The sequence below is a fragment of the Anopheles ziemanni genome, chromosome 3 (assembly GCF_943734765.1).
Source record: "Anopheles ziemanni chromosome 3, idAnoZiCoDA_A2_x.2, whole genome shotgun sequence".
Taxonomy (NCBI): Eukaryota; Metazoa; Arthropoda; class Insecta; order Diptera; family Culicidae; genus Anopheles; species Anopheles ziemanni.
In genome coordinates, this window is record NC_080706.1 from 7,405,333 (window position 1) to 7,428,320 (window position 22,988).

Here is a 22,988-nt window from a genome sequence, read left to right on the forward strand (position 1 = left end):
TACTTTAAGGTTCACTGTGGAGTTTGCCACAAACTGTGTAAAGACGTTGAACTGGGTTTGCATAAAATATTACGAAACACACTGCCGTTACGGGGCATGGTAGGAATAAATTAAATTACATGATTTTCCAAACACTATCCTTTACGCACTTTAGTAACGATCCTTGGTGTCGTGCGGAGCTATTAAATGTATTCATTAATTACACTAGCACAGATTAAAATTCTTGCAAAAATGTTTGACAAGCGAACGAGCGCTGCCTGGGGCCGATAAAGCGATACATCTCTAATATTTATTCATGGAATCAGTCGCACCGGTGACGTTCCCAGATCCATAATCAACAAGCGGACGCAAAAACGCAACACACGTACAAGATAAAATTTCCATACACACTAATCACCCGGCGCCAATCTCTCTGCCGCTCGCCGCTTCAAACTTGTCGTAGGGTTTGCGACCGTGTTGCTAACCGAATGGCTCCCCCAACCCTCTCTAGCCCCAAACAACACGTTGTTCGCAACATAAAAAAATAAAACGAATCACCCACTCTGCACGAAAGTATGAGCCACCGGCACTGGATATCCTTCTTCGCCCATCTATCTTCGGTAGTCATCACCAGCAATCGGCTAAATGAAACTTGGCACTACCAGGTCGTTTGTGCATCGTGTGCATTAGGCTTGCTCCTCACGGCCACACGTACGATCACACACCCACACACACACACAGCCACCCACATGCACTCACATTTCTCCTCCCGGATAATCCGTCAATCCGCCGAACGAGTCCTCTGATTGTCATGCACTCTCGGAGATGTAAGCGCGCACCTGTGCCGTCAGCAGGCGAAAGCGGAGACAAAACACGACTTCGTCGGAACGTCGTTGGTCGGATGGGCGTACGCACCCGGAAGTCGACCGCATCGGTCGAGTCTCTGGAGTCAACTGATGCTGTTTGGAAGCGCTGTACCGTGCATCGGCCGGAATTAGGCAATGCGGCAAGGTTCGCATGCGCCGGCTTGAACTTGACTTCCGAACGGCGACCGGAACGTTTCTCCCGAAGTGTCAGCCAGCGACACTCTGGTTCATTTCTGTATTTGTTGCATCTTGCTTTTCTACATTTCTTGATCATGAAAATATGAAGCAAGATTAATTTAACATAAATTGTAAGCATTAAAATAACTTTGTAGTTCGTAGAAGCAATGTTTCCATTGTTCCAGCAATTTGGCCTGAAAAGGGGATAAGAAATCGACCAGGGCTCAATTTAGATAAACTTTCTCTATTCCAGCATCCTTGTTTTTTAAAACTTGTCAGTCGATGTAATGTATAAATTTGAATCATAAAAAGCTCATGTTGAAAACACTGAACTGCTTTTCTTTACTGAAGTTCGAAAACAATTTTCGTTCGAATCGCAACGTTTGCTTGCAGTTTGCAAAACAACTGATTGCATGCAACACAACGGACTTGCATTCAAAAAGTGTATGATTTTCGCCTCAACTCGCCGCTGGCGAACTATCTCGATTTCGCCCCTAAAGGGCGAATTCTCTACCGTGTTCTCTCTCACTCGCACAGATGATGCATTCTCTCCTTCACTCCTCCTCCTCCGAATGACAGGCAATTCCGTCTCTCGTCCGGCAAGCAGTGTTGTTTTGTACGTCGACTGAGCCGGTTGTCGACAGATTCCGTATGTTGTGTTACGGACGACCCTGCTTCAGCATTGGTGGTTCGGGTGGGGCGTAGAGCACGCAGATTTGCAACAGCTGTAATTAACTCCCAAAAGGGCAAGGGGTGATACCTGTGCGTCTAGTGAAAATTTTATGATAATTTCATTAGGTTAGTGCTGCGAGTGATTGCCAAGGAACGAGCAATAGTAACGTGTGTTTTGTACTGCTAGTTGCTAAAGTGTGCCCGCGACAAGCAAATTCAGCGTGAAATTGCCTAAAACAATATTTAAATTGTTAATTCTTCACCGTCGCATGCTAATGTTCTACGAATACGGTTGCCTAACGGTTCTATGCCGAGATTGTTAGTGAGGTTTTTTGTGTTCGTGCCTTTGTAAATACGGCTTCCTTTTGGTTCCTTATGTACTCGCCGAACACAGAGAGTGGTTGCCGATCGAGTAGTAATTGAAATTGCCATTTTATTTGTTGTGCCCCAAATGAAACACCGCGTTGTGACCGCACGCCCGTCGTCTCGCCCCTCGTTCCCTCGTGCAGTGTCGAATGAATGAATGTAGAGATTGGTATGCGACACGGCGGCATCTGCGGTGTGCCCTTGTCAAGTGCGGTAATTGGTGCGAGGTGGTTGCAGCGCGCCGAGCCGATCTTAATGCCAATTTCGCGTTAAACAACTGGCCACATGATGATGAAGAGATGATGCCGGGAGTCGGGTCGCCCGATTAGCCGTTGTCACCACCACCGTTGCGTGTAACTGTGTGTACGAAATCAATCACCCAAGGGGTGAGCATATCTGTTTTGGCCACATTTGGGGCTCGGTGCCAAATGGACCAGTTTCGGCAGTCGACTCCATTCAACCACACTGATACCCGCGTTATGACACCGAAAAGGGTGGTGAAAAAATGAGGTCATAGACCATGTCACCAAGGCCGACACAGGAAGGACCAGATCGAAGAGGGTTCAACTAATCCTTACTAAAGAAACGTCACCTGCTGCCGGAACTAGCACGATCGTCTGCAAGCATGGTTTTCTGAACGAGGAAGCGCTGATTAAGATAGAACGATCTTCTAGGAGCAGGATCCAGAAAATAGTGTTGAAAATATCCATTGAAGCATTCCTGTACACCCCACCCCCCGGTCAAGGATGTACGAGTCCGATCTCCGGCTGACTCCCCACGATGGCCAGTTCTGCCGGCTGTGCTTTAGCAAGTCGGACGACCTCTGCCCGCTGTTTGCCTCGGCGAACAACATGCCGAACAAAGTGCTGCTTCATAAGATTTTCGACTGCACCACCATAACGGTAAGTGACGTCCTCTGGCCAAGAAGTAGTTCAAACGACGAGCATATTTTTCTTCGATTTGCACGACTAGCAAGAAGGAAAGAGACAGAGAGAAGACACAACACAACCGAGATAGCGCTATTACAAAAGTGCTTCTTTAATGGGAGTAACAGAAAAACGATCATTTAAATTTGTATTTTTTTAAACTTCCCTTTTACAATGGGCGTCGGTGTTGGTGGTGATGATGACGGTGCATAGATTAGACTTTTAAAAAAAAAAACTATACCGGTTTTCTAGCTCGCATGGCCCCGCCAGCTTACACCACTTCTTTCTGATGGCAATAGAGAAGTTTGCGTTTGTTCGCCTTCCATGCCGAAAGCGAGCGAATGCGGCGCATACTTGGGCATGCCTTGTTCTTGGGGTTTCCTTTTTTGCTGCTCCTTTCTTTCATAATAAATACACACAATGGACGTAGTAGTTAACGCGAAGCACAAAAACCCTGGGCACCTTTAAGAGAAAAAAGCGAGATGAATGAGCGGAAAATGATTTTTCGAACAAACCGAGAGTAGCGAGAAAAGTCACAATTTCCAATTCACCTTTATTATTTTTATTCCTCCGCCCCGCTCTTCAATATCGCCCGTTTCCGCTCCTTAAATCGGTTTGTTTTCCAGGGGTTTCAAATCATTGTGCAACATTGATAGTGTCGCGATCGCGTTCTCGCCGTCGATCGCCGTTGTTTGTTTGTCGCAAGGCGCCCGTCGGCCAAGGGGGTTGGCAAAGGGGTTGAAGCTGGGTGGGTGGGGCCGCCCCTTCTGTGGGGCAGGAAGAAAAGACGCGGGAGAATATATATGATTCCATCTCGACGAAAAAGAGTACGAGAAAACGAATGCTCACCAGCTGAAAATGACAAGATAGCGCGAGAGAGAGAGGGAGAGAGTGAGAGAGAAAGAGAGGGAAGGAGCGCGAAGAAAAGACGGCACGAGAATATGAATAAGGGAAATGGATAATTCAAAGTTTAATTGCCTGACTTGTTGTTTTTTCTATCTTTCGTAAGAAGGCCCCCTTGTGTGGAATGGAAAAAATGCACGAAATCGTTATAAAGACGGGGTAAATAAAAAAAGTTTCAACTCTAGCAAGTCTCAAGGAAGGCGAGAAATAGTGAACCTATCTATACACGGCACGTTGCGTTGTGTGCTAGTGGTGGTAGTAAGTAGTAGTAGTGGTAGTAGTTTTATGTATGTATTTTAATGCCATAGATAGATTGCGCTCGATCGAGCCAAGAAGTTGGCGTGCCAGCAGCCCGACGACTACTACGATCTGTGCAGCTCTCGATAGATGGATAGATAGTTGGAAGTAGTTTTAAGTTTATGCTTTTTTTTTCTTTCCCCCATTTTAAATTCTTTTCCGTGTATAATGATGTTCACAGAAAAGGCTAGAAAAAAACATGCAACCACATGTGTATGCGCGCGTGTGTGTGTGTATGTACGCAATAGTAACTCTAAATGATCATTCCTTTTGAGAAACGCTCCACCGTGCAGGTTTAATTTTTCATTCTCATTTTGGTCCGACGTTTCTTCACGTGCTCCATGCCGCCAGCTCGATGATTCCAGTTTTCCATCTTTGAAAACATTTTGAAGAATCCACACAAATGGAGTTTCTTTTCTTTTCAGGTTCTTTTCGCTTCGGCTTTAGCATTTTGTGTATTACTTGCCTTCCTTTGCCCTGGCCAGTTTTCCAGAAATGTGTCGGCTGGCCCGTGTTGTGGAGTTCAGCTTTTTATCTTGCTTGCCTTCCGTTTGGTTTCTCCGCAGCAACCCGGGGGTTGAATCGGTATGGCGGATGCCCTCGACGGACAATTGAAACCAGAGCGCGAGCCGTCGTCAATTGTCGTCGTCGTCGTCGTCGTCGTCGTCTTGGCTTCTCGCGGCTTTGGTTACGTTCCCATTTTTACACTATGTTGTGAAAAATATCGCTATATTGCTACAACCCGTTCCCCATTCACGGTTCCTCACTCTCCCGTGCTCCTCGTAAGTCTTTTATGTTGCACTAAAAAGCATATCAACCGGCTGTTGTCTGTATGTGTCGGTGACGGAGGAGGAGCAAGGGGGGACCATTCCGACGGTATGCCATAGTAATGATGGGGTGGGAAAACATACTGCCAGGGAACCCGGTCAAAAGTATCAATTATAATAAAAATACATGAAAACTCTTTTAGTCCTGAAAGTTTTCATAATGGAAAGTAATGGAAAATCAATAACTGTATTTAAGGTTGTGTTTGAAAAAATTGTTTCATTATTTTTTAAAGTTAATTGTGTTTTATAGTTAATTGTATTGTATTTATAATTTTTATAACAACTTCAGTTTTTCTAAGTATCATCTTGTCTTGATACAAATGTTCTATTTAATCTATTTGGCATCTGAAGCAACTTGTTTACATGTTCGTTCTATTTGAATAATCTATTTATGTAGAACCACGTAGCACGACTGATTTCAAAACATGCTCTCGTTTTAGTTTCATACCACTCCATACCTGATGGCTATAAAATATAACTATACATGAAACGTATTCAGACTCTTTGAGGTGAAGTGCAAGCCTAGCATGTGAAAAAGAAACACACATCGACTCAAAGGCATTCTATCTTTTATGCCAACTCTCTCAACTAGCCCACTCCATCCAGCCTCCGTCCCCCAGCCGGGTTCTGCATTTCCTTCGCCACTCCACGATCGCCTTCCTGCCTACACTTTGAAGTGTGCTGTAGTGTTGTAGCGCTGTCAGTCAGTCAGACAAACGTTAAGTTAGTCAGTCACAGTTAGTCCGTCACATCGTTACCATTCTCCATATTTGCTCAATTCACAAGAGCGTACCACGAGAGGCACCATCATCCAGTAGCACGACAACCCATCCAACCCTCCCCTCCCCGTACGCCCGGTCCACGGACTTATGCTATCCACTTAAACAGCAGCATAAAATCCCTCCCTCCGTTTTCTGCTTTGCATCATCATGCTTCTTCGACCCGGCCGCTAATACCGACGCAAATACGCTCATAACTCCAATAGCCCATTTTCATGAAGTTACAAAAGTGTAATTTAGTTTCATGAGTTTTTGTAAAACACTCGCTCGCTCGCTCCCCCTTCCCCCCGCCAGCCCGTCCGTCTTTCTGTCTAACCCACTACCGGGGGCATGGACTGGTGTTGGTAAAAAGAGTCGATACATACACTCAGGTTTATGTGTGTTCAAGTGCGTGAATGCTCTGGGCATCCATGGCATTAGACTGTGTTGTACAAATAAAACAAAAAAAAACAGTCAGAAACTAGAGACCGAGGATAAGGAAGGACGCCAAGGAGGCAAGCCGGGCGGTGCGAGCGAACAAAACAGAAAATATGTTGCATCTGGCGTCTCGCTCGCGTCTTGCGGTAACGATTTACCTCACTTGATCTTCCATCCCGCCTTGCTTCCATCCTCTCCACCAGCTCCGACGTCTTGTCTTATGCTCCGGTTTCATATTTCTCGCGCTCCGATTCTCCGTCTTTACGAATCCATCGTGTCTTTCTCTCAGGGAGTTGCCTTCTTCAAAGTGATGCTTTTCGGATTTGTTTTGCTTCTCCTTTCCCAAGGCAAAGCACAGACTAGGATGACGCGCGTGGTAATCGGATAAGCGCGAGAGAGCGAGCTGGCCGCATGGAGCGTGTACCATCGGTTCATCCTACTCTAGCATTATTTTTTCCGTTTTTGTTGTATTGAGGCAAAGAAAATGTGCATTTTATAGACGATCATTAATCTTCGTACTTCTCTCGACTCATGTATTCAGGTTTTTTCAACTTCTATCTGTGTTTTTTTATGTTTTTTCTGTTTCCATACACACTAGCACCGCGGTACACAATCTACTTCTCTATTTCGTACGTCGTTTTTTCCTACTTTTTCTTGTTTTTCATTGCCCGTAGTCTCTTCTCAGTTCAGTGCTCTTTTTTCCCTCTTTTAATACCAACAATTTTACATTCCATCGGGAAGTTGTTTTTTTATATTTTTTTACTTTCTGCTCGCTCCTCGCCTTCAATCTTCTCGTATTAACGTAAATTGAACTTGGTCTTTGCCAGCAGCGCGCAGTGATGATGATGGTGTATGGTGCGGGAATGGTTTTTTCCGTTCTTAACGAGTTTTTATTTTTACTACCAACCCGTGTATTCTTTCTCCATTAAAAACTCCTCCGTCATGTGAACGTCATTCGCGCCGTGAATGTTATGTGTGCTACTTCTTTCTTAGATTTCCGTTCTCGCTACGAGTTCCGCCAGAATTCCGTCTCAAATCACACCAATTTAGCTCTGGGGAAGATGAAGTTTCTCGCGCATATCTCGATGAGACCCGCATTGTTAAACTATTCTACTCGCGCTTATCTAGGAATATCACCCGCTTGATTGTGTGTGCGCACACATGCACACTCCTCGAACACAGCGCAATTTGATGCTGGTTTCGAGTGGTAAGTGAAATAAATTGCTCGAACTTCATTCCGTGTAGATGTGTTTGTAGAATAATTGACATCAATGCGCGTTTGTTGATGAGGATGGAAATAAAATCGTTAAAAGCCATATCCAGGACACTCGTTTCGAAAATATTTCATTACCCCCCCCCCCCCCCCCCCCCTCCCCCCTCCGCGCGATCTTTACCAGCGTCCCATTTCGAAGCAGGACTTCGCACACGAAAGCGCTCCGGAAATGATCATCAATTTATTCCGCCTTTTTATGTACCAACATGGCATGAGAGCATGAGAGGAGCATAACAGAACATGGTGAGAGAAAGGCCCGTCAGAGCAGGCGAGAGCGAGGCGAATTAGAAGAAAGGTCAAAGTATGTCATATTTGTTTTATCGTCGTCTCTGCTCCCCTCCGCGATCCTCTCCTCTTCAACCTTTTCAAGGCGCTCTCTTTTTCGCGCATGGTGTTGGGATGCTGTGCTCTTTTTCTTTCTCAGAGAGGGAGAGAGAGGGAGCGCAGAGAGTCCGTTTATTGCATCCCCGGCAAAGTGTCATCGTTCGACGTCCGTCGTCGTCGTCGTCGTCGTCGTCGTCGTCGTCGTCGCCGCGGGGGGCTTCTTTTCCGCTGGATCTGGATCTGTCCGTCTAGCTACCGTCTACCGTCGCGCGTGCTTCCCTTCCCTTCGTTCCCTCCGCCCACCCGCAAATCCACCCGAGAGAATCGGTTATCCTCGGCGATTCGCTTCTTTGCGGCGGACTCCGCTAGCCAAGCATAGAAAGAAGGTGCATTCATGGTGCAACACATGGCGTTCTCGTGCGCCTGTGGTTAATTTTATGATGCACAGCAGAACGCCGTTAGAGATCATCCCCTCATTCGCCCCCCGCCACCTTTGGCCATACCCGTCAGCAGCGTCTGCACGATCTTTAACAACTTCCACTTGATGAGAATCCATGTATTTGTTTGTGTGCATGCATGCATGTACCCTTCCCGATTCCATGAAGGGGTACAATAGGTTTTTACAAGATTCTTTCCCATTCTCTGATTTGTTCCTCCATCGTTCATTGCATTGATTGAATTGATTGGATGTTGCTTTGCTGTTTTATTTTTAACCCCCGTTCGCGCGGATGTGGTTCAGTCCCGCTGGCTGTTACCATTTGTTGCGAAGTGGTTTCAAATTCCATCTTTATATCCTTTCCCACTATTGCCATCGCTATTAGCAACATCAACCGCGGTAGCAATAATACTGCTGTGTGCAAAAGGCAGCATAGTAAGCGGTGCGCAATACGAAATGATGGTATTTGCGTTTTCTGGTCCAACAAAGCGTTGGTAGTGGTGTTGGAATCACACTGGGTGTTTGTAGTTTTCTTAGGAGATTTAAACATCTGTTTTGAATAAAAACGCCTTTACGGGCACGTAAAGCGGACACGTAAACAGCTTAAAGACATATTTTTCGATAAACTGCTCAACTTACCTTGAAACTGGGCATGTAAATTATATTCGTATCTAGCAAACAATGATTGTCAACCAGGATCAATTAAATTGATCAGCTTTACGATAGATTGGTGGCGTCATTTTTTACCGTGAAAACTTAAATTGCAATGTAAAATCGTTATAAGTAAAATTTTTATTTTTTAATAATCACACATGATAATTTTCGTAGTAAACTATCCTATTTAACGTACGACACCCATATTGAATAAAGCCATGATATGGAAACCTTTTATGAAACCCCCCTAGGAACCCCCTCCCTTCCCATACATATCCCATTTGCGCGTTGTGTGTGGCAATGTGCGCGTTTCTATTGCCGGTCGGGCATATAACAGCCATTTTTGTACAGTTACGGATTTTTATTACTATCATCATTTGCTTTAAGGCCCTCGTCACGGCATATACAGTATTATTTCTGTGTGTACCTTTCCTGCTGGTTACTTTTGTCCCCCTATCCCATCCCCCCTCCGTCCCTACGGTCTTCACAATCGCTCGACGAATGCATCTAAACTACACCAATAACAACTCTCAATTGTACTGTTGCTGCCGCTGCTGGGTCGATAAATGGTGCTTCTAAAGTTTCATCCCCTCCCCGTGGGGCAACCTGCCAACCCCTTGCTGTCCTCCAGGCCACCCCGCCCGAAGCACACGTACATTTGGCCATCAAGCCCACAAACACAAAAGCACCCAGTGAACTGTTCTCGGACATGCTCTTGTCGACAACTTCTCGTCAATTTCTTTCCGTACTTGGCAAGTTGTTTCATTTATACAATTTCTGTTTCCTTCTTCATCTCTCAGCTTCCCTCCCGTTCGCTCATTAATTGTATATTCCATGCACATTTCCCGTAGTTTAAATAGAGAAAGACGGAGAACGAGCATGAAAAGAGGGAGGCGGTCCACCTCTTTCTCTCTCATCGATTCACTTCCGTCTCTCTCGCTCCCCCCGGGTGGTGCTCGTTTATGTCTTGTCGTCAGCATAATCAAACGGCAGTATGATCAATATCATAATTGTGGTGTTCGCTACATCATCTCTTCTCTGCGCCCGTCCGCCTCGTATTAATATCATGGCAGTATGTTGGGAATTGAAAATGTCGATCTGTAGGAATGTTTTACTATGCTTTTTTCGTTTTTAAATCCCATCAATCCCGAACATGGTGCTGCGCGGTGTGAATGTATGCGTTTTTGACGCGCGTTGCTTTGATTAATATTTTTCCCTATCCATCAATTCAACCCCCAGTCCCTTAGTCCCTTTCCCCATGCACTATTATTACATAACATGCCCGGTCGTTCGAATTCGATTTATGTCGCCATGTGAATCATCCTTGATTCGGTTTGGGTAGCGCGCTCCCTCCGTCCAAATGTTCGCCCAACATAGAGTGCATAAGCGGACGCGAAAGCAGGAGCATTAAAGTGGACACAGACAGTCGCAAATTCATCCCACTTTTGAACGGACGATCAGCATCGCACCACCATCCCGGGGGCAGGGTTCGATGGAGGTTCGTCGCGCAATCAATCGATGTTGTGTGGCGGATAAAGTGGGCGCCCAAACGGCATGTAAATAGTATCGCTAATAGCAATAACAACACCGCGAACGGTAATAATAATCATAAAACAAACCGTCGAAACAGACTCGGCACACACAACGCCACGTGCCTACGACACCGTGGCGACGAATCAAAATCACAACGACCACCGAGCAAGCGCTGGAAGCAGTGATTCTCAACCGATCACTTCGAACCAATAGAACTGACGTATGTTGCAATGAATACAATTGGCTTAATTGAATAAGTATACTCTCATTTGATAAATTTTGTTTTGATGTACTCGATAATTTAAGAGTGTCATATTTTCAAGTGATGCTAGTACAACAATCATCTAGTTTACGATGTATTAATTTACGATTTCAATCGTCTAGGTATGAGTGAAATTATCTAAAAACTTTGAGAATCATCCCTGTCTCGTATTGTGTAGTCCAATGTGTGTTTTTTCCATCTTACTAAAACTTGTTGACAGATTGTTTGATAAAACTGGTCAAAGCTGCATGAGAAAAATGCTTTTAATTTGCAGTTAACCTGAAACATTTTTTACAAAAAACAAAGATGAAAAAAAGTTTGAACAATTTGAATTTGTGAAATTGTCTATCCATTTACGAATTTATGTATCTTGTTGTTTACGATGAGAATCTCTGCGAACGAACGCGAATCGCGAACCGAATTCATCGAACACGGATGAACCGGCAGGTCGTCGCTCGCTCGATGGGAAGATAGAAAAGGTGAAGAAGCTTTCGAAAACAAAAATAAAATAAAACATGAAAATCATAATAAGCGTGTGCTTTAGCCGATCTGGCCGGAGTTTGGTGGGTGGTACAGGAATATTTAAAGTCTCTGAAGAAGGCGACAGGAAGAGGACGGGGGAAGGGGGCCGATTGATGAAGATTGAAACGATGCCAGGGGGATGGGTTGTGGCCGCTGCCGAGAGTGGTGTTTGCAGAGAGGTGTTTCGATACATACGGAAAAAGCGAACGATAGAATACATTTCGAAAACGAGAACATGGAAAAAGTTCGAAAAAATAAAAATGGGGCCATATGGAAAAACAACAAGAACGAACAGACAACAGAAAAATATAACACTCACAGACACACACAAACCCACACCATACAAACAGAAAAGTCAGAAATGAAAATAAAAGCATCATAATGCTTTTCGTCCAAGTATGTGGACCACGACGACTACGATGACGACGATGGGTGGTGGTGATGATGGGCGCGCCCGGTGGTGGGGAGAGGACGAGTCAAATTTCCTTTTTCCACGCCCTCGTTCCGCCACCATCCTCCTCGGTCAACCCTGCCAGTATGAGAAATGATGAAATATTGCTCATTTTTATTATGTACGGAAATTCGAGACTTTGACGTTTCGGCTCGTCGTTTGCCTTACTTTCTGTTCTCTGTTTGACTTTTGAACAATTTCTTTTCATTTCACTCCCATAGCTCGGCCGCTGCTCTCTTCCGAGGCCAGCCTTGTTCTTATTATGGTTTTGTAAATTGTTGAAACGAAATGGGTGTTTCTTTTTTTTACAAAAAGAGTCTCAAGGCTTCTTTCGTGCTTTGAGATTTCCTCCGCGTTGCAAAACAAATGGAAGCATCGCCCGGCAGTTGGTCCGTGGCTTGGTTTAAAAAGTCAAACGTTTGGTTGCTGATTGCCCATCCACCGGGAGCAATAGAAAGGATGGCTCAGCTTTACGTCGAAAATAACACATCTCGACCGGTTCGCCGATTTGTTCCATTTTTGTTTGATTTTGAACAACGTAAAAGCACACATTAAATGATGCTTGCTCGCTTTTGTAACAATCTTTTTTTGAATGTGTTATTTCTCCTCATTGTCTTTCCTTTACGGTATGTGTGTATTTGTGCGCAATGGACGTACTACATAAAAACCGTTGTGTGCTGGCGCACTGTTTATGGCTGCGCTGAAATAAATTGTGCCTTTAGAGCGAACGGTGTCTGTTTGTCTTATACTTAGCTCGAAGTTTTGTAATGCAAAAATGGAAAAACATAGAGAGAGAGTGAGAGAGAGAGGGAAACCATGGAGAGAACGTACTCTGTGGCGGTGTGAGGGAGAGGAAAAGCATAATAAATTGGCATTCCAATACCAGCCCTGGCGGATGGATGGCGAGGGGGTGGACCAGGGGCTGGTTGGAGATGCGATTGAATGCGATTGTGTGCTGGCAAATGGCAACATATTTTCACAGACAAACACGCATTGGCCCAGCACACCGAAAAGAAGTCAGGAGGAGGTGTACTACCTCCGGTTGGTGGTACGCACCACCCGACAAGCATCGCAAAAACAGTAACGAACAGAAAAAGCACGGAAAATGCAAATCCAAACCTCATACAGGCGCACACACACACACACGAAAACGAAGCGCTAGCCAACATGCACATCTTGTAGTAGATTGAAGCAATCTTCAACCATGTCTTGAAGATCTTTCCACTAGCCTTCGGTTGGTCTAGAATATCTTGTTATTCGTCTTTGCGTTTGCGTTTTGAACATACATCGTCCTCCTTACCGGGGACCGGGCCCTCACCTCGATGCCGCCATCCCGCCAGCTCGAGCCACACAATTGGACGTGACTTAGCATTTTGCATCAGTAATCGTATGCTGGAACCCCCTGGGCCGATGGTATCGACGTAAGCGCATAGTTCAACATTTTCTTATACAGCTTTTTTTAAAAGTGTTTGTACTATCGAAACGTTTCCGTTCGCTCTTTGGAATATTCCAGCCAGCTTCTTTCAAGCTCCAGCCTAGTACTAGCACGCCTTTTATAGATCGAACGCAACCGAACTAGATCGTGTGCAGTTGGTTTTGCGATAGTTGAAGAAAGGAAAGAAAAAGATTAGCGTGTGTAAAAATTGCGCAATGCTTGCTCAGCCTTTTTTCTGCCAGTCGGAAGAAACTTGTGATGGTTTACACCATTTTCATAGATGATCTTCATATTGTTCGTTTGTATTTTCCTCATCAGAGCTTTTAATGTTATAAAGGGGGAATAAGTGGCGCCACGCATTTCCCTTGAAAACATACTAAGTATATTTGAAAACATACTAAGTACGTGAACAATCTTCTTACTATAAAAATCTTAAAAATTGCTGCGCATCGCTGCCAATGAATATTATTTACAAATCTACCAGAAACCACTCTCGTAGCCAGGGTTTAGTCAAAGTCCATCTGTTCATCTTAAAGTCTTCACAAAAAGTGAAGGTCAGCCATCTTTTTCTTTCCAGACTAAGCCATTAAACTCTATTCCGGTTTCTACACGAATCGCTTCAAACCGTGGAAAAGAGCAAATACCAGCCAAAACCATAAAACTATTTGCTAGCCGGAGTTATTTGTGTAACAAAGGAGGATTCGTGCTGAAGTAAACGTTGTTGTCGAGTAAAAGTTGAACGACTTCCAAACAAAAAAAAAGTAAAAAATTAGCCCAGAAAAACAGTGCGCTGGAAAGCGGTTGCGGAAAACGCGCATTTAAGAAAAAGTTTATATTTTTACGATGAAAAATGGCGCCAAAATCGATCACAAAGTTCGATACTAACGCAAATTTCCATAGTATGGAACCAAGCTTAGCATGGAAACCAACTTTGAAAACTGAAACTTTGTGGATGAGTTGTGGGATTATTTTGCATCGTAAAAATATAAACTTTGTTTTTGTTCCTGTGTGGTTTTGAATCAACTATATAGTACATACTTTTTTTTCCCCAAAAGTTATTCAAGTTTTTCTCGACAACAAGGTTTACTCCGACTCGATCATTTTTTTGTCTTTTTAACGAACCAGCGCGCAATGACGCAAAATCATGCAGACAAAATAATTACATCACTTGAAGGATTCTAAATGTACCTTTTAAATACCATTTGAAAACCTTGAAAACATCTCGAAAAAGCCTAAAATAGTTTCACCAAATTGACGCACTCGGTATAATTAGATTTGCATTTGTGTGAAGGTGTAATTAGAGATAGTAAAAACACATAAAAAACCCCACTCATTTAAATAGTTGATATTTCATTCATATGAGGCCGAGAAATAAGTTAATTTTTTCTTTCGTATGCGCAATGTCTAGTTTTATTCAACTGTTATGTAACGTTGTCCTTATCTTCAACTCGTTTTTTTTTGTGTGAAAATAAATATGTTTCTTCTTGTATTTGTTAAACATTATTTTTAAACTTATCTTTGTGTTTTGTGGAAAACCCATAGCAAAATCATTTCTCCATGTGCTTTACGTTAAAAGCAAGAATGAAATACTATGTTATCAACAAAACAAACGCACTGGCCTTACAAATATTTGCTGATAGTATGCGAGTGGCCTATTTTTTTTTTCCTGTACGAAATAGGATAATAGTGAATTGAGGTTCGTTAAAACAGCCATAAAATTATGAACGGTTTCTTACCACCTCGTCTGCACACACTACCACCAGTTTTATCAAAACATTTCCGGCCATTCGAAAACATAAGGGGTGAGATGAGGAGAGGGAGAGGGGGTGGGGGGGCGGGTGGTGAGGTAACAAAAATGTGTATGATAAAAGGCGATCTTTTCTAACGCTCGAAGAGTTTGTCATTGTGGGTTTTTCGATATTTTTTTCTATGTTTTCATGGGACTGCTTAAAGGAATAAATTCCTTTAATTGGGACGAACAGCAGTGTTCGAGTTCAGTTGTTGTTTTTCTGCCGGTCACTGTACCTCCTCCATTCACGCATACCACGGTGGCGCCCGGTATGCCAAGTCTTTCTTCAGTGCCTTTTTTATACGCCAGGAGAGCGATAAACATATTTTTACCTACACACACAAACACACAAATCCATGAAGTGATCGATGTTCCTCGTCGTTTCGGAGCGGATTAAAAAGTTGATTATATTTCTTTCTTGAGTATTATTTTTTTTTTTGCGATTCCCTTGCGCCCGCTGCTTTCTATCACGGGTTTTCGTCTCTGTTTTTTGTGAAACAACCGAGTATAAAATTGAAACGTAAAACCGAATGTTCGATGTTCGGTTCGGTTTTACGTTGCACAATTAGCGTAATTAGACGAGTCGGAGTAAAAGAAACCAACAACGGTGGGAAGGGGGTAAAAACACAATTCATTTGCATTAGATAGAGCGAAATAATAATCGAGTGCGGTTTGCGTGGCGGGGATGATATGTGTTGTAATAGTAGGAAGCATAAAATCGGCCAACCGCGAAGAAGCTATACGGTGCCTCCTGGTTTCCTTCTTCTTTCGCTCTTGGTCTTCTTCATGGCGTGCATAAATAACACAGCCAGACACACACACACACACACGATCGGAGCCCATCGGAATAGCTGGCTGGCTGGCTGACAGGCTGGGCATATCTCCCTTTTTGGATTGGAGTAGATTTTCATGAAATTCTAGATGCGGCCGGTGTTCGTTTCGAGTCCGTTATTCAAATATACCCTTTTTCGCTCGCCTCATGCTCCTCGTGTCGCGACATGCGGTTCGTTTCCGAATCGATATGTCAATATTTAAATAGAGAATTCATCGTTACGCAACTGCAGCGCGACACCCAACGTAGCCGGTTCCAACCGATCTCCCCTCACGGCACCCTACTCCTGGGGCCGTTCCCAGCAGGTTACTATCAAGTGTAACTGTGTGTAACTATGGGCTGATTTTCTATTACGTTTTTTCTTGCGTGTACCGTGGCATATTTTTTCAAATAAAGATTGATTCTTTTTAATCATTTTTTTTTTTTGTTCGGATGTACCGTACCATCATCACACACACCCCATATCGCCACCGCTTCAGAGCTGGCAAGTCAAGCACACTCCCAAAGAAACGGCGACAGCAATTCCCTTATCTTTTGAAAGAAATCTTACAATATCCCTCGTCCCTCCGGCAGACGTCCCTATCGGACGGGGACCATTCGCTACCCTCTTCGCTCCGACGGTGTTCCATATTGCGTTTACAATAGTATTGTTGTCTCGGGGTGGCGGCCAAACGCTGATTGACAGTGTTAAAAATGCCCAATACTCCAAAATTATCGCCCTTATTTTTTCGTCTTTTTTTTTGTTGGATCCCAAGATCGGGGTTTTCGTTTTTCTTTTTCGGGGTGTAGCTGTACAAGTTGCCCAATGCACACGCTTTATCTCTATGCAAACGATTTTAGAAAACCTCTTCACTTGCTGTGGCGGTTGGGAGTGGGAAAAGGGGGAGGAAATAAGTGAAGCAACGTGCAAGATACCCATAATATGATTTATGATTTGTGTGACCCCGCTGTAAACTTCTTTTGTAACATTTGTTATCTTTTCTTTTTCAAATCTTTCTTCCTTCCACAAACCTGTGGAACCAACCTACCATCTTGTGCCATGTGGTGTGTGGTAACTCGATCCCTTGTCGTCACCATGGCGACGGCGCTAACATGGTTGCGAAATGCAGCTCAGCTTTCGCGACGATCACGATGCCAACATCTGCGCCAACTGTATCGTCAGCATCGAGGCCTTCTACAAGTACAAAGCGAAGTGCGTGGAGAACGATCGGCTGCTGCGCAAGAAGCGGGTCAGTTTCTTCGCCGGGCTAGGCCTGGCCGTGGGGACGGATCCCCACGGTAACGGGGCGGAAGAGGAGGCCGATGCGCGCCAGCAGATCCTGGCCCAGTGTAAGCGGCGTCGGTTGAGCGACGGTGACGATGTGGACCACCGAAGCCACCGCGGTACGGTCGGTGGTGAAGCGGGGAAGCCTTTCAATGGAACCGGAGGAGAAGGAGGAGGGGCGGACGATGGTTTCGATGACGACGAGGAAGCGAATCGAGGGCAGCCCCGGTATCGTGTGAAGCAGGAAGTGATTGATGAGCAGGAGGAAGCCATTGGCCACAAGCACGAGCCGCAGCAGGAGCAGCCCGAGGGGGAAGAGGACGACGACGAGGAAGAGTTCTTCAATCCGAACCAGTTCCTGGCGCAAGAGACGCAGATCGACGAGGGTGAGCACGAGGTCAGCTCCGACGGTGGCGTCGGTGGCGATGGGTTGACGGCCAACGGGAGTAGCAACGATGAGGCGGCCAGTTCCGCGTCGTATGATCGTCCCTGGAAGACGACGGAATTCGCGCCCCAACCGGGTGCGTCCGGGCTGAGGACGCTCAAGATTACCGACTACTCGAACGTGACCGGCAAGCGGGGACGTCCTCAGCGGTTCGAGACGGGTGACATGCTGCCGGCAGGTGGTGGTAGTAGCGGTAGCAGCAACAACCTGCTGGCGTACCACCAACGGGAAGCGGTCTACCGGGAGCTCCAGAGGTTGAACGGGATGGTTGCGAGCGGAGGCGGTGGGGTGATGGGACGGATGGCGATGGTCGTATCCCCGCAGGGACCGCACCGGCGTGCCAGTGGCGGAACGATCGAGCCGACGAAGAAGGTGCAAAAGTTCCTGGACGACGGTCTACGGGAGCTGATTTATAATGCCGGCGCACCGAATCCAAACTACTCTCGGGTACGTAAACTACCAAATGTCTTTCACACTCAAATTTACTTAAGGTAGAGATCTCGATTCTGTCTTTCAAGCTTATACAAATTTGCTGTTTTGCTTATTGCTGTGAGATCCATAAATGTTTATTTGTAAGAAGAAGATGAATATGATAAAAACAATATATGAAATACTATTTGAAGATCATGAAGAAAATGGTACCATAATGTTCTAGTATCAGCACTTACATTTTTGCAGCAACTTTAGTAAAGCCATGAACATTTATCATTTTCACGAAGGAAACCTGTAAAAGCGTGATCCCTTGAACAAATAAAAGCAAAGCAACATTTCTAAGATTGAATATAAATGTAACTTTTAAATCAAATTAAGAAAAACTTAAATGGGAAAAATGAGTATAAATATCGCATAAACCGACCGTGATTGAAAAAAAAGTATAGGAATACGAAATTGTAATACTGTATTTTAAAATCCATGGCAAACACTGATGAAATTTCTCTCCCTTTTTAGGATGGAGGATCGACCAACTTCATGGTAGTGAAAGCACGCTTCAACTCGTACAACATAATCTTCGACGACAATCGGTTTCTGCGACGGAACAAATCGGTCAGCGGGTTACCGAAGTGGTACTGGGCGTGCAGCGTCACCGGATGCCCGGTGAAGATCTGCAGCTACGCCGGTCGGTTGTTTAAAACCAACGAACTATCGCACACCCACCCGCCGACCGAACCGGACGCCGACAAGCGCTACGAAACGATCCAACCGGATCCGCTCGAGGCGGAACAGCTCCAGCGGCAACTTCTCCTCCAGCAGCAACAGCAGCACCAGGCGCAACAGGAGCGTCTGCTCCGGCAGCAGCAACAGCAGCAGATGCTTCGCCAACGACAGATGGAACTGGCCCAGCGGAGAGTGATAGCGACGGCTGCGCTGATGGCCGCAGCGGCCGCATCCGCCAACCACAACGAGGAGCTGGAGCGTTTGAGAAAGGAATCGCTAGCTGCTGGCGCTGAAGATCTTGCTGACCGGAAGTGCCACTACGAGCTTCGGAGGGCGGACGATGGTACGGAGCTGCTTATTTACGCTGGCCACAGCCACGGGTTGATCATGACGCGCAAGGATGGTGTGCGGATTTACCGGTGCACGAGCGACGGAGAGCAATCCTGTACGGACACCGTATTCCTACGGCCGGACGGACGGGTGGCAAAGGTTTGCAAGGAGACGAACGTCAACTACGACATGGAGCTGCCGGACGAACGGAAGGATGACGGAGCAGGTGGGGAAGGAGCCGTGGTTACCGAAGAGGAGGACAAAAAACGCCGACCACAGAAGATCATCGTGTACGAGGGCTACCGATACAAGTACTGCCACGCGCGCCCCGAGGGCAGCTTCTACTGGCGGTGCGTCCTGCGCCACGAAAAGGACTGCCTTGCGTCGATACAGACGAAGCGAAACCTTGAGTTTCTCAATGTGAACGATCAGCCGCACAATCACGATCCTCCGGATCCGTCCGAGCCGCACGAGAACGCAATGCTGTGCGAAATCCGCCTACCAGCGAAGGGCGAAGAAGCGGAAGGCTCGACCGACTTCAAGCTGGTTAAGAGTGGCCAAAAGCGAGAGTTTCTCATCTACAAGGGCTACCGGTACTACTTCCAGTACGAGTCGAAAAACGGTCGACGATCGTATCGGTGCACGATGTTTAAAAACTGTCCCGCCGGAGCATTCCTGCTACCGAACAGCACCATTCAGGAGGCGAAAAATTTCATCCACACCCACCCACCGGTGGAGGACATGGAGAAGTACATCACGAAGGATAGTTTAATAACGAGCCCGATCAAGCTGTCCGTCGATGGTGGCGATCCGGCTGCAATGGCCGCGTGGAAAGCGGCCCAAACGGCAGCAGAGAGCGGGCCGTCCAATACCGGACCGTCGGGTGGAGTGGAGCCGCTGAGTAAGGACCCGGAGGTGGCCCGAAGGAACGGCTATCGGATCATCAAAAACTACAAAAACAAGGAAATCATGATCTACCTCGGTTGGCGCTACTTTGAGGATTACAAGAAGAAAAGTGGTGGCCAGGTGTGGCGCTGCTCGTCCCATCGGTTGTGTCGTGGCTCGGTACATCTGTTCCCGGATGGTTCAATTAATTTCGCCAAACTTGTCGATCACAATCATTCCCCGCCGAAAAAGATCCTAAGCCACTCGTCGGTGGGTGGTGGCGGGATGGGCAAGGCTGATGACCTGGACGGTTCGAACGAGCAGCTAGATAGCGCGGGGGGCGATGTGTTCCCGCGTGGCGGTGGCATCGGTGGAGCTTACCATCGGTACATCACACACCAGGGTCATCGTTTCCGGTTCGCGACACGAAAGCGCGAGGGAACCATCTACTGGCGGTGCGCAATGAGACTCGAGACAAAGTGTCCAGTGTCGTTCCATACGCGAGAAGACTCGTACGAGCTGGTGAGCACACGCAATCACGAACACAATCATCCCATTCCGACGGTTTGGCCTGAGGTGGCCGGTGGGCAGATCGACGAGGAGCTACCGAAGGTTCGGCTCCCGGCGGAAGAGATTGGCACGACGGATTTCATCCTAACGAAAAACTCGAAAGGGCGCGATTTGGTTATCTACCGAAACGGCCGGTTCTATCTCGACTATTCGCGCAAGGATGGTAAAATTGTGTTCCGCTGTTCGGCCGTGTCCGGGTGTCGGGCAACGGTGCTTTTGCTCCCGAACAAAACGCTCCAGGTTCCGGAAGACTTTAGCCACAACCATCCCACGGTGGACAGCTGGGGAGCCGAGCAGGGCTCGACCGCTACGAACCGTGCGCAAAAGTCGGAAGAAGAGGAAGAGGATGTTGAGGAAATAATAGGCAATGGGGTCGGATCCTTCGAGGGTGGTTTCGATCGGGCTTTGTCGAAGATCGTCCTTCACAACGGCTTCCAGTATCGTTTCGTGACGCGCCACCCGACGGAACGGAGTGCATTCTATCGATGTTGCAATTTCGATGTCAAGAAGCAGCAGTGTCACGCGTCGCTCTACACCGACCTAAACGGGGTCGTCATCCAGGCGAGTCAGCAGCCGCACAATCACGCCCCGGGTGACTACCTTCAAGGGCCGGCCAAAACACCCAGCCCTCAGCAACAGCAACACGACACATCCGATCTGATCGGGACACGCGATTACAAGATCGTGAAGAATTGGAAAAATCGTGACGTGCTGGTGTTCCAGAACTGTCGCTACTTCCTGCACTACGTGCGCAAGGACGGTCGTAAGGTGTGGCGATGTTCGGCCATTCGGAGTTGCCACGCAGCGGTGTATCTGAACGCGGACGGCACGGTCGATCAGTTCCGTGGACAACACGTGCACGAAATACGTCCCGAGGGTGAACCACGGCGTCGCCGGCGCAGACGCAAGGCCGAACTGATGTATCCCTTTGGGGCGGCGGTCAGTGGTGGTGGACCTACCAGCGTGTCCGGTGCGAATCGAGCGGCCGCTGCTGCTGCGATGGCTGGAATGTTTGCCAATGGAGGGATGGTCACACCGGCGGAACTATTGGCTCGCACAGGAGGAGGAGCAGGAGGGGGGTCGGCGATGAATGGCACATCGGGTGCGCCGGCAGGCATGATGAACGGAGCGTCGATACAGGCAATGGCCGCGGCGATCAATGGTATCACAAATGGGCATACCGGTGGTGGGGGGAACGAATGGATCGATTACAGCGATTACGGTATACAGATGAGTGCCCCGGACACAGCCCATGGTCAGACAGGTGGTCGGTCGCACGAGGAAAACCAATCCCTCTGGGATCAGTTCCATCCCCATCAGGGAATGGCGGAGAATAGTGGGGAGGGCGAGTCGTTCGACTTCAACTACCACTCGGTGTTTGGCAACCAGGAGGCCTTCAATTCCTACACCGCCCATGCCTTGGCGCAACATCATCTTCAACAGCAGCAGCAGCATCATCGCACCATACAACAACAACTTCAGCAGCGAATGCAGCAACTGAACGGCGGTGGCCCGCACCAGCAAGAACCGTCGCAACCCTTACTGATCGACAGCAGTGACGCGGAGGAAGAAGATCACGCACCGTCGCGGGAGGAAAGTGACGACGATCAACCGATCATCGTGCCCGAGGTGAAAATGGAAACCGACGATCTGTGATCTATGGCTTGCAATCGTTCGTCCGCGCAAAAGCAAGCGCAGGCCGCCACATGAACTTTTAATGCAATAATCAACATCACTAGGCATGACTGCTGCTCTTGTTCTACTTCAAGTAGTTCTATTCAGCTAAAGACAAACATGCCGTGGCCCCCCTTTTTGCCACCATCACTAATAAGCAAAGCAATGCAAAGCTTGAACGAAAGTATACGCGCCGTACCGGGCGGCAGGGAGAAAAGATAGATAGATCGTATAGACGATGGAGATCGTGCAAAATTCGTCAAGTGTCCTTCCGTTTTCCGTGGATCATTTTATTAGTTTCTTATATCTCTAAGCTAACACACGAGCCATTTAGTAAAATTACCCTTTAAGGCAAGAGCACAGCAATATACTTCCCTGTAGAACCATTCCGCTTGGCCAAATCCAGTCAAAATTAGTCTATCGACGAGAAGGTGGTAGAAGATACGGACGCAAGGTAGAAGAAGGAAACATAAATTTTACACACTACGCAGGGGTCCTTTAGAGTAATTTAGTTAGTGTCTTTTTATTGTTTACCTCCTCTGGACAAGTTGTTGCATTGTTCGTAAAATCTTTATGGAGACTGCTCGCCCCAAAACTCTCCATCACGGAACATTAGAGATTAGATGAAAACTGAAACTTTTTAAGGAAAAGAAAAACAATATTCTAATAAGCTATACATTTAATAGGAGCTCCCATATTCCGGGCAGACGGATTTGCAGTGGATGCGTATTTGTTTTCATTTCTTCCAGCATATTTTTAAATAGGTAATTAATTCTAGCCACATAAGCTGCAGAGACAACTTTCGCCTCTGCGTGTTTAATGCCAGTGAGACTACTAGAGAAGACAGCAAATAGCCATTTAGTAGACTGTGTTTCGGGAGGATGGGTGTAGCAAAATTTGTTATTCTAATTGGCTTCATTAACGGGAGATATTTATAAAAGAGTG

The 22,988-nt window shown here is 46.5% G+C and overlaps 1 protein-coding gene across 1 annotated transcript; it reads left to right on the plus strand.

Annotated features, from left to right (window-relative positions):
* The first annotated feature begins 2,806 nt into the window (after positions 1–2,806).
* Positions 2,807–22,025, plus strand: LOC131289637 (uncharacterized). The gene is made up of 3 exons (XM_058318934.1): positions 2,807–2,962; positions 16,830–17,876; positions 18,378–22,025. The coding sequence occupies exons 1-3, from the start codon at positions 2,807–2,809 to the stop codon at positions 22,023–22,025; spliced, it is 4,851 nt and encodes a 1,616-aa protein (XP_058174917.1).
* Positions 22,026–22,988: the final 963 nt, after the last annotated feature.